This window comes from Mandrillus leucophaeus, unplaced genomic scaffold (assembly GCF_000951045.1).
Source record: "Mandrillus leucophaeus isolate KB7577 unplaced genomic scaffold, Mleu.le_1.0 Scaffold1211, whole genome shotgun sequence".
In the NCBI taxonomy this organism is placed as follows: domain Eukaryota; kingdom Metazoa; phylum Chordata; class Mammalia; order Primates; family Cercopithecidae; genus Mandrillus; species Mandrillus leucophaeus.
This window is the reverse complement of record NW_012100444.1, coordinates 127,124-139,759: the sequence shown is the minus strand read 5'-3', so window position 1 is coordinate 139,759 and position 12,636 is coordinate 127,124. Positions and strand designations below refer to the sequence as shown.

General features: G+C 37.3%; 1 protein-coding gene across 2 annotated transcripts in view; it reads left to right on the top strand.

Moving 5' to 3' along the window:
- Positions 1–12,433, top strand: part of GAS2 (growth arrest-specific 2) — a 145,991-nt gene extending 133,558 nt beyond the window's left edge. For both annotated transcript variants that reach the window (XM_011971320.1, XM_011971321.1), the window contains exon 8: positions 11,225–12,433. In XM_011971320.1, the coding sequence (XP_011826710.1) occupies positions 11,225–11,443 (219 nt within the window). In that variant the 3' untranslated portion in view covers positions 11,444–12,433. The remainder of the gene's footprint in view (positions 1–11,224) is intronic.
- The last annotated feature ends 203 nt before the right edge of the window (positions 12,434–12,636 follow it).

Sequence of the window (12,636 nt, the reverse complement as noted above, 5' to 3'; positions counted from 1 at the left end):
AGGTTTTTAAGAAGGCGGTAGCATGTTCAGATTTTCCTTTGAGGAATATTACTGTGGCTCTGGAGTAGAAGGTGGATTAGTGAAGAGTGAGAGATGAGGGGGCATCCTGCAGAAGAGCGTTCACGTCCTCAAGGTCTAATGACATCTGTGTTCAGAGCACTTGACAGATACTCCTGCTGCCCTCAGATTTCAGGGCCACCAGTGCACGATTAGAGACAGAATGAAACAGATTTGTCCCTGTCATCCTGAGAGGGCGATGACCTGATGCATTTCATACGAATTATGATTTCAAACAGACACGGACATTCAAGCAGATCTATGCTGGGGAATTAAATAAAGCTATAAAATATAAACGTGAACCTTTTAAGTTAAAATTCTCATCTAAAAGACATTTTCTGTTGGGTAGTTTTTATTTTTGTTAGTAGTTTTGCTTGTTTGTTGTTTATGTAATATAGCTAAGATATATACAGCTTGGTTATCTTAAAAAACAAGTACATTACCAATAAATGCACATTTTTTTCTGGCTGTCCTATGTGGCCATTACTTTTTCACTTAGTAAAATATATGATTTTCTGTGATCTACATGAATGTAGGCCTTACCTTTTCAATGAAAAGTGAGTTGATATGCTTCTGTTTCTAAACACAAATGTTCCCAAGAAAAAGGAAAAGACATTCTTCTTTTTTTTTTTTTTTATTGCTTTAAGTTCTTAACTCCATATGATGTGATTCCAACCTATCTTGCTAAACTACATACTTAATACAGAGGGGGGGAAAAAAACTACTTTCTGAAATCCTGTTATCACGTATCATAGGAGCCAGAGCGCTAGACCCCTTGATGCTGCAGTGACCTCCCCAAGACCCATAGGAAGCTGCTGACTGATCATTCCACAACTTACAAAATTTTTATTATATTCTGAGTTAACATGAGAAAGTTAACTTATTTCATATCAACTTATTTTTCCCCTTTGAATTAAGTATCTGGATGAGCTAAGAAACTTGATTGGGGTTGGAGCATGAGATAGTTTTTTTTTTGTTTTTTTGTTTTTAATGTTAGGAAAATAAAATTAAAAGATGGCACTAAAAAGTAGGCATTAAGTAAACATATGATAGTCTCAAAAATGTGTATTCAATTCAGTAAAACATAGTGACTTACCTGACCTAATGTAAATCACTGCTGTTTCAATATACTAAATGATACACCCACCCTTAAATATTGCATTCATTATTAGGAAAATATTTTTTTGTTTGTTTGTTTTTGTTTTTGTTTTTTGAGACAGAGTCTCACTCTCTCACCCAGACTAGATGGAGTGCAGTGGTGCCATCTCGGGTCACTACAAGCTCCACCTCCTGGGTTCACGCCATTCTCCTGCCTCAGCCTCTCGAGTAGCTGGGACTACAGGTGCCCGCCACTATGCCCGGCTAAATTTTTGTAGTTTTAGTAGAGACGGGGTTTCACCGTGTTAGCCAGGATGGTCTCGATCTCCTGACCTCGTGATCTGCCTGCCTCCTCCTCCCAGTGTGCTGGGATTACAGGCGTGAGCCACTGTGCCCGGCCAGGAAAATAATTTTTGAAATAACACAGCTCCTTAATTGTAAGGTCATATGCTGGATTGGGAATAAAGATGTGGTTTCTAGCCTGGCTCTGGTGAACCACCTATGTGACCTCTCAGACTGTGCATCTGTGAAACATTACCAGTGACCTCAATGTTTCTTTTCATCCTCTTAATTTCAACAGGGAGTATTTGTAGATTACTTGGCACACAGTAAGCACTCTACTATTGCATGATTCTGTCATCCAAGGAAACACTTTCCCTCTTAGTGTCACATATAAAGAGGTTTTCTAATTAAAACACATAATTAAGCATCACAGTAAGACAGAGTCATGAAATAAAATGCTCTTGATTAAGAATGGGAGTGTTTCTTCTCATTACTGAGAGAAAATATTAAAAAAAACAAAAACAAAAAACAAAAAAGACAACTTTGAGGCATATTGATTCTTTCCTCAAGGAATGTATGTCATTAATAGAAACAAAGAAACGATTTACAGTGTTTGCAACAGCCTGATTATGCTTATAGAACTTCATTAGGGCCACTGGGATAAAAGCTGAGATAAGATTTTGGTCACTGTCTTTTTCCCCCCTTCAGAATTGAGAAATTTTGCTTAAGTCAGTAATGGATCGCCTGGGCTTTGCTATGATCAGAGGCACAGTAAGGAATGAAACCAGTTGTTCAAAATGGTGACAGCCATAATAAAACTAACAAGCAAAAGCTACTGCTTTGCAACATATGGTGTTGGAGGCTATTTGTAGCAACTCTTGTGTTTCTTATCAACAACAAACATAAAAATAACAGCAACATAGGACTCGATATTGAATGTAGTCATGTACTGTATAACTATGTTTCAGTCAATAAGAATGGTTCTATAAGATTTTAATACTGATTTTTACTGTGCTTTTTCTGTGTTTGGATATATTCAGATATACAAATACTTACCACGTGTTATAATTGCCTACATATTCAGTACAGTAATTTGCTGTACGGGTTTGTAGCCTGGAAGCAACAGGCTATCCTATATAGCTTAGGTGTGTAGTAGGCTGTACCATCTAGTTTTGTGTAAGTACACTCTGTGATGTTCACATAGTGGTGAAATCGCCTAACACACATTTCTCAGATTGTGTTCTCATTATTACGTGTTGCACGACCATCCTCAATTGACATATGCATTGATGCTACTGGGCAAGAGCCGCTACCTTTTGGAATGAAGAACAAAATGTTCAACTCTATGAAGCATCAAAATTAAAAAAAAAAAAAACCAGTGAGATACACACTGGACAGAAATCAAAGCCCCTTCTTACTTATGCCAACAGATAACTAGATATGAATGTATTCCATCGTGTTACCTCACTTAACACATTTACTTCTGAAATAATTAGGGCTACTTGAGGATAATCTTCTGAAATTAAATTTAATATTTATTTAAGATTTATTAGGACATAAGCCTATGACTCATTTTAAATGAGCACAGTTAATCTGCTTACACTACTTACTACTTCTGATAGTAGTGATGTCTTGCCTGTGCTGAATTACCACAGGTAAGTAGCCAAGCATGGGTGAAAACCAAAATCTAGCAGGTATGGTTTAATGGAATAAAGGATTCTTGCACTGTTCTGCTACTGATTTGTTGTGTGATCCTGCCTAAGTTGTTTAAATTCTCAGAGCATCAATATTCCTGTCTATAAAAGCAGTAATACTGATAATGACATTATAGATTAGATAAAGTGAGTACAACTTGTGGCAGTATCAAATGAAAAGAAGTATTATATGATAACAATATTGGCCCTGCTCTGAGCTTGCATATATGAGATTCCAGAAATGAAGACTACATCATCCCTCTCTTCGGAGAGCTCACATATTCTGAAAAGGGACATACAGGTAAATCAGCAATTGCAATATTGTGGGATGCATGTAACAGTGAAATCATGTGGAAACTAAACAGTGCACAGCAAGGAAGGATTCACTTATCTGGGGAAGGAGATGACCATGGAAGATTTTCCAGTTGAGGGTGACGTTTTGAACATCAGGGCTAGGGCTAGAGGTACAATTTGGAGACAAAAGTAGGTGGTAGTGGAAACCATGAGATTGCAAATAGAGAGTGGTTAGAGTCAGAAAAGCAGTAAACAAAGGACAGAATATGTTGGAATGGCAAAACTTAAAATGTAGAAGAAATGTAACCTATCAAGGAGTCAGAGAAAGAACAACAAGATAGGTAGTAGGCAATTCAGGAGACATACTTGTCACAGGTAGTCAAGAGGTGAGGAGTTTCAAGGAAGGAGTGGTCAACATCATTAGATACCTTACTTGACAGAGTTATCATGAGAAATAAAGTTTAAGGACCATACATTGTATTTGATACAGTAGATGCCATCTGGCTCCCTTTCCCTGTGCAGTCAGTTAAGAGGTATGGGGCAGAAGAAAAGTGTGCTGTAGGTTATACCGTGATGAGCAAGTTAGAAGTGAAGACACCAAGTGTGAATGTAACTATCAACAAGGTCAGATGTAAGCAGAAGGTATAAGAGTAAGAGTAGAAATTAACGAGAGTTAGAACATAGTGGGAGGAATTGAACTTGGACAGGAGAACTTCTGAGATAAGAAAGGTGGAGTAAATGATAAATATAGATTCAGGTATATTGGTCAGTAGAGGTGTCAATAGAGGATGCATGCTTGATAAAGGTGAAGTCATCAGTAGGCTGATGGAGGGAGGGGGACAAGTGGTGTGTTTGAGAATAATAAATAAAATGGGAAATGGAGCTGAACAAAACTAAAAGTAAAAGAATCAATTAATTGCAATTGACCTAATGTCACTAATCTGTGAGATGGAAGAGTTCTTGGATGAAGTCTATAATCTTCCTTCTAAACCAGCTCAGCATCTGTGCTGGAAAAGCTCATTGCAGTGCAACCATTCTAGGGAAAGGGAGGGAAGAGTTTGAATAATAATAGCAGGCTGATTCGCTTTTAGGTTAAACAGTGGGAGTTTGGTTTATGGAGATGGAGGTGAGTGTTCAACTTTTTTTTTAGATCGGTCACATACCGGAAAAGCAAGGAATTTTAATCTCTATAATCAGGGCTATAAATCTCTATGACAGTAGTATCTTTTATAAAAAAGAATGTATATATGGATCCTCTTCTATTTATGTATGTATTTGTTTAAATTGACAGATAAAATTATACATATTCATCATGTACAACATAAAGTTTTAAAGTACATATACATTGTGGAATCACTAAATAGAGCTGATTAACAAATGTATTACCTACATAGTTATCATTTTTGTGGCAAGAACTCTTAACATCCACTCTTTTTGCATTTTTTTAATTAAGGAAGGATACAATATATCATTCTTAACTATAGTCACCATGCAGTACAACAAATCTCTTGAACTTATTCCTCCTAACTTACTGTAATTATATATCCTTTGACTAACACCTTCCTATCCCCCTCACCCACCAACCACTCCTGCTTCTAGTAACCACCATTCTTTTCTCTACTTCTATGAGATCAGCATCTTTAGATTCCATATATGAGTGAAATTGTTACAGAAAAAGGGTCTGGATCCAGACACCAAGCGCGGGTTTTTGGATGAGTCCACAGAGTAAAAGTGAAAGCAAGTATGTTAAGAAAGTAAAAAAACAAACAAACAAAAAAATGGCTACTCCATAAACAGAACATTCTTGAGTGCTGCTGGTTGCCCATATTCTGGTTATTTCTTGATGAAATGCTAAACAAGGGATGGATTATTCATGCCTCCCCCTTTTGGACCATATAGGGTAACTTCCTGATGTTGCCATGGCATCTGTAAACTGTCATGGCACTGGTGGGAGTGTAGCAGTGAGAATGATCAGAGGTCGCTCTTGTTGCCAGCTTGGTTTTGATGGGTTTTGGTTGGCTTCTTTATGAGCTGTATTTTGTGCTGACCTTATCCTATATCTTATCCTATGAATTATCCTGTGAAATATCTCATTCTATGACTTAGAATGCCTTAACCATCTGGGAATGCAGCCCAGTAGGTCTCAGCCTCATTTTGCCAAGCCCCTATTCAAGATGGAGTTGCTCTTGTTCACACGCCTCCAACAAAATCATATGGTATTTTTGTCTTTCTGTGCCTGGCTTATTTCAAGTAACACAATGTCCTCTGGGTTCATTCTTGTTGTTGCAAACAACAGGATTTTCTTCCGTGTTATGGCTGAATAGTATTCCATTTTGTACATATACTACATTTTCTCTACCCATTCATCCATTAATGGATGTGTAGGTTGACGCCATATCTTGGCTATTGTGAATAGTGCTGCAGTAAACATGAGAGTGCAGATATCTTTTTGATACACTGATTTCATTTCATTTGTATATATACCTAGGGGTGGAATTGCTGGATCATATGGTACCTTTATTTTTAATAATTTGAGGAATCTTTGTGCTGTTTTCCATAATGGCTGTACTAACTTGCATTTCCACCAACAGTGTGTAAAGGTTCCCTTTCCTCCACATTCTTGCCAACACTTGTTATCTTTTGTATGACCCTAATATCTTAATCCTATGCTTGAAACCTCTGAACAGCTTAGCCACTGGCTTTCTTAGCAAATTTTAGGTTACTGATTAGCAGGGTCTGAGACATCAGCAAGAATAACTCAGAATTGAAAATCTGTTTTCTAGAGTATATCCTCAGACAGGGTCACCTATTTCATGGAGAGAGTTTGTAAGGTTTGCTGTGGAAACATTATAATATTGACCTAAAACCCTTCCATCTCCCGAAAGTAGCCAAAATGAGGCATGAGGAAAGGTAATGGATTCCACAATTACTCCTCTTCAATATGAAATCAATATTCTTCTTTGAAGATGTAGAAAGTCCTTTCTGTTTTAAGTATCATGGGTAAGTACATGAATCATGGATGCTCACACCCTTGTCAAACACAGCATCAAGGAAGCATTCAGTGAAAGGCAATAGTATATTTATGTATGTTGTCATTTTTTTCAGTGTAGCTTAGAAACACGAAAGCAAAGAATAAAGAAAAAAATGACTCCTTCAAAGAAAGAGAGAAGCACTTTACAGTTCTGATAAATTTTTAAGGACCCAAGCTGCGGAGCACTGACTAGGTCCATAGAGAAGATCAGGAAAAATATAAACTCTCTTTGTAATAATTGGAAAATCCAAACAAACTACTAAGGCTGATACCTAAAAGAAATCTTCCAAGAGAAAGAAACCTCTGATATCTGATTTTACTATTAGTAATGTCCCATTCTTAAGGTGTCCGTATAAAGCAGTGTCTCATGTAAAGTGTTTTATCGGAAGTTGCATCTGTTTCTAAAAGGAAAACAATTCTCTAATTTTGTGAAACACGTTTTTAAAATGTAGGTATAAATTGTCTGTTCATTATTTCCTTTAAAAGCCTGGGAGTGGAAGGAGGTCATCTCATACCTTTGGAGAAAAACACCTCTCCAGTTATTGCCTACAGAACCACAATCAAAGGGAAATTGTTACCAATACACCAGAGGTTTGGTCTTTGTCCTATTGCTTTCCACGTAGAAAGTCAACCACTGGCCAATGAGTGTTGCCAGGAAAGAAGGCTTTTTCAGGTGCTGCAGCTGAGAATGGGAGATCAGTCCCAAATCCATCTCAACTGACTAAAATGAGGGGTTTATATTGCAGAGAAGAAATGTAACTGTGTGTGGGAAAACAGGAATTAGGGATGGGTAAGGAGGAGAAGTTGGTTACAAGAAGCAAGTGTTCCCTTAGGCAATGGGTGAGGGGTCTGGCTCCCATAGTCCAGACGTGATGATCTGGTAAGTTTCAATTGCTTGACACTAGCTGGGAGGCCTGATGACTGATTTTCTGAGAAAAGAACTCAGATAAGACAGTTTTAACTTTCTCAAATTTTAAGACTGGGAGGGTCAATGTCTATGTTTATTCAAAAGAAATCATAAACATCAGTTCTATGGGACCCTTGGGCAAGTTTCAAAAGGATGAGAAAATCTCATGAAAAACCTAGATTCGGGGTTCAAAATGAGAAAACAACAAATATATCCCTCCACCTCACAGTCACACAAAATCAATCAACAAAGCTGTATGCCTCCTCCAACTGTAGTTCTTATTAAAGGAACTTTCACATGATGAAGCTAGACTTTGGAGATGGATGTTATTCACAAAAATACAATTATGTCCATTAGACTACTCTTACAAAGGCAGGAAAGTAAATCTAGATACATTGTAAAAGTATTTCCTGCTAATCCTCCTCTATTGACTGTGGTAAGAATATTGGACTGAAACCAACATCTGCAGTAGAAAGGATGTGGAAGAAGAAGTGAGCAGAAATTTAATTTCTGTATTATTCATATTCGATATGGGACTCTGTTCCATGCTGTATCCACTTTGCAAAGTACTATTGATTCATTAAGAAATTAGCAAACTGAATATGTGCCTAAATGGTCAGTATACTCCAGGCTGAAAAGTGTTTCTGTCACTGCTTCCTAGAATTGTTTAGAAACCGTTCTCACTGGCGGTTCTTTCTGGTTGAAATGGCCTGCTCACAAACACTGAATTAGACTTGGGCATTTTGCCAGGGGCATTGATACCAAGAATGTTTGGAGACAAGACTTAAATGTAATTTACAGAGCTAGGAGGTGCCAGAACTTCAAAATAGGCAAAGTTGTTCTCTTGAACAGTGGTAGAAAGAATCCAAGTGTTATTCTGACACTGGCCTTTGCAGTTTTTGTCCCAGTGAATTCAAGTTTTGGAAGCTGGTGGTAGTAAAACACATGCAGAAATTTGTAGGAATATGAATATGTGGATAAAATTATAAAAGCCCTAGTTGATTTTATTTATTTAGTAAAAGCTGTCATGAGAAAAGGACTAGACTGGAGTCAGATGCTAAGAACCTGGCTCCAGTCCAACCTGCCTCCAGTTAGGTTCTTGTTTTACAGATGCAGACACTGAGAACCAGATCTTTGATTTGATTTGCTTAGATCCTAAGATCTGGTTCTTAGTGTCTGCATCTGTAAAACAACATGGTACTGTGACCGGAACACCAGGGGTTAGGTCCTCTTGCTTGCTACATAGAAAGCTAATCACTAAGACAATGAGTATTGCCAGGGAAGGAGGCTTTATTTGGATACTGCAGCCAAGAAGAACACATCAGTCTCATATTTATTTCACCAATCAACTAAAATTCAGGGTTTCTATAATGGGGAAGGAATGTAGCTACATGCAGGAAAACAGGAATTTTAGGGAGGGGCAAGGAGTCTGGCATTTAACTGTCTGGTGTCATCTGTTCCTTGCCTAAAGGTCAGTTTGCTGAGCAAGAAACTCAGATAAGACAAATTTAAGTTTCAAGTTTAAGACCAGGGAGGGTCAATTTCTATATTTATTATTGTTATTTTCATTATTATTATTATTGTTGGAGATGGAGTCTCGCTCTGTCACCCAGGCTGGGGTAGAGTGGCATGATCTCGGCTGACTGCAACCTCTGCCTCCCAGGTTCAACCAATTCTCCTGTCTCAGCCTCCTGAGTAGCTGAGAATACAGGTGCCTGCCACCATGCCCAGTTAACTTTTATATTTTTTTCTTTCCATTAGAGACGGGGTTTCACCATATTGGTCAGGCTGGTCTCAAACTCCTGACCTCAGGTGATCCGCCCGCCTCGGCCTCCCAAAGTGTTGAGATTACGGGTGTGAGCCACCATCCCCGACCATATTTATTTATTTTTAAAAGTAAATATTAGTTCTGTGTGACACTTGAGCCAATTTCAGTGCCACTGGCAGGGCCAGGAAAGGCAAAGTAATTACAAGCTAAACCCTCTTTTTATCTGCTTTATGTTTCAGGGATTCTCACTGAGGTTTTGTTTAATGAGTACGTTCTGATGCTAAAATAAGTTTGAAGACTTCAAACTGGAAGATGTGTTATAAGGTCCTTTTGCTACTGAAATGTCAGAGGTTCTGTCTAGGTCCTGCTGCTCACTGCATAGAACGCCAATCACTGAAACAATGAGTGTTTCCAGGGAAAAAGGCTTTATTCGGGTGCTGTGTGATCAGTCTCAAATCCATCTACCTGATGGACTAAAATTAAGGGTTTATATAGCAGGGAAGATATGTAGCCTTGAAAACAGGAATTAGGGAATGGTAAGGAAGAGGAATTGGTCAACAGGAAACAGATGGTCTATTAGGCAATCACGACAGATGAGGGGTCTGATGTCTCATTGTCCAGATTTGGTGATCTGGTAACTTGCAGCTCCTTGATACTAGCTGGGATGCCTGATGTTTGGTTTCCTGAGAAGGGAACTCAAATAAGACAATTGTAATTTTCTCAAATTTTAAGACTGAGAGGGTCAGTTTCTGTATTTGTTCAAAAGAAACCACAAACATCATTTCTGTGGGACAGTAGTGCTGGTTTCACTTTCTGTTCTAAAATTCTAATACTCAAATGAGAATAACCAGTAGAAATACATTTAATTCATATAAATCAAATAGTTTTAATTACTATTTTTCATTAAATTTTTATTAGTTGGCACAATATTTGATTTTGAAAACTGCTTCATGTCAACCACATAAATGAAGTTCTATGAAACCCCCAAATACACATGCAGAAATTTTAGATACAGGCAGATAGAAAGCAGGTCCAAAACCTTTATCAAAAGTTACATGAAAGTGGTAAGAACACAAGTCATCTCCCACTGGCTGGGAGTCAAAAAAAAAAAGTCTAGATCTCAAGCTGACACCAAGTAAGAAGAATTGAAACAGATTTTATAGACTCTATGATGTGACTTCCCAGATTTTCTCTCGCAATCACATCCTCTTCCCAACATTACAGTGCCCATATGTATCCATAACATTTTGGGCAGGAGAGGGCGTCAGCAGGGTCTTTGATGATTGTGCAACATTACCTCTTAATATTAAATTTTCTGATATTTGAAAGAAGTTGATGACAAATTATTTGGTTTTCCATGTCAAACTGCCATAACATATTTTTACTAGATGCAAAGAATCATGCATTCTTCACATTTAAATCAATAACCTTGTTAAGTTGGAGCTCTAGATGGCTCCTGGGCTTGGGGTGAGTTGTTTGTTTGTTTTCAAAGACATATTCTATGATAATTAGGAAGAAAAAGAATAAAGAAAAACATAAATGTTTGCCTATTCAAAAACACTTTGCCTTCAAGGGCTCGGATAATGACTGGGGAAAACTTCAATAATTATTTTAGTGCATTTTTCCATGTTATTTTGTATTGAGTATTTGTTTGACTCTTAGCATTATAATTCATTAGCAGACATTTCCATGGTCTTTAAAATCCTGATTCAGAGGGGAATAACCCACTGGGAAAAATGGAGCACTAAGCTGAGTCAGTAGGCAGGAACTAGAGACAGTGATAAGAACTGTAATAGAACATCAGATGTCAGAGAGAAGCCTCCAGACACATTAAACCAAAGAATTATACATAGGTGCTGGTTCCCATAGCACAGCAAAGCTGGGTTCTGGAGTTGTTTATCCTTAATTCACTTCCATAGAAAAAAAGGACTTCTTTCATAGACTATATGCTACCTCAGACATTGTGCACCAAGTAGAAAAACAGTGGGTCATGAAATCCAAACCAAAACACTAATTTCACTAGAATCAGGGGTTGATTCAAGATACTATAACAATTTTCATAATTTAACACTTTTGATATTTTTTCATTTCAGATGCTGCACAACAAACATGTCATGGTCCGTGTGGGAGGAGGCTGGGAAACTTTTGCAGGGTATTTGTTGAAACACGACCCCTGCCGAATGCTGCAGATCTCCCGTGTGGATGGCAAAACATCCCCTATCCAAAGCAAATCTCCAACTCTAAAGGACATGAATCCAGATAACTACTTGGTGGTCTCTGCCAATTATAAGGCTAAGAAGGAAATTAAGTGAAACAAATTGGTCACGACAAGGGGACCCTCATAATGGCCTGTATCCGCTTCTCCAGTGTAGTCAGTTTAGTTCATATGTTCTGAAAACTGTTTTGGAGAAAGATAGACAGAAAAATGTCATCATATTGAAAAATGTTCAAAGAGTAGCACTATTTATTTTTAACGCTTCTGTAGAATATGACCTATTAAAAGAAATTCTAAACTCAAATTTAAATTAGCCAAATTTTAGGCAAATTATTATTTCTTAATATGCAAACACAGTATTTAGAACACAAACTATTAGAAACACAATTCTAATTAAAGATAAACACTATAAGGAGAGAACATTTAGGATTTGCAGATAAGTCAACAGAAAGTGCCTGCTTTACATCCATGAGTAAAAGCACCCCAGACATTTTTATAACTGCAAGATTTTTATGCTGTTTTTTTTTACATTACATTTTTGATTAGTGTGATAATGTGCTACAAAAAAAAATATCCAACAGTACTACAGATAAGTACAGAGTATTCACAATAGTAATATGTTACTGGAAAGGCCACTTCAGAAAAGTTTACATTCACTTGGAAGGTTGCCTTAAAGTATATCTCTTATCTGTGACCAAATATCTGGGGTACTTTTAGAAGTTTTCAGTACACCCCCTTAGAGAATAGCTTATGAGTTATTTCTCACATTGCTGAGCACATGGCTGTGTTTAGAATGATCTAGTGTAATTCACACATGAGCTGACATATGTTGATACTTTGATGAGTAAATTGTACAGTCAAAATGTTCATTGATTTCATGTTATTTCAAAGCATTTTCTTATTAAAAATATATCTTTAGTTAATCCTATTTTGCTATGCTTTCTAGTAAAGTAAATTCACTGTAGCTAATGATGTTACAGACTCACGTATACCCTTGTATACCTGGGACAGGGCTGTTTTATACCAATAAACAGCAAAATATTGTCCTTACTCATTCAAGAATTAAAAGGATATATTTTAAAAATGTTATCTGTCTCTAAATCAATGCCTCATTCTGAAATCAAGTTAATTTTCAAATGGCAACTTTCTCCAAGAGTTATAAGAAGAATCAAATTAGGGCTCCCTGGCACTTCTTCACTTTGGGAGATGAGTGATGGTGGTGTTAGTCTTCCTTAGTAGAGAGTTCAGGTTTTATTATTGGTAGTAACGTAAGTGTTGCTCTGAGTATAA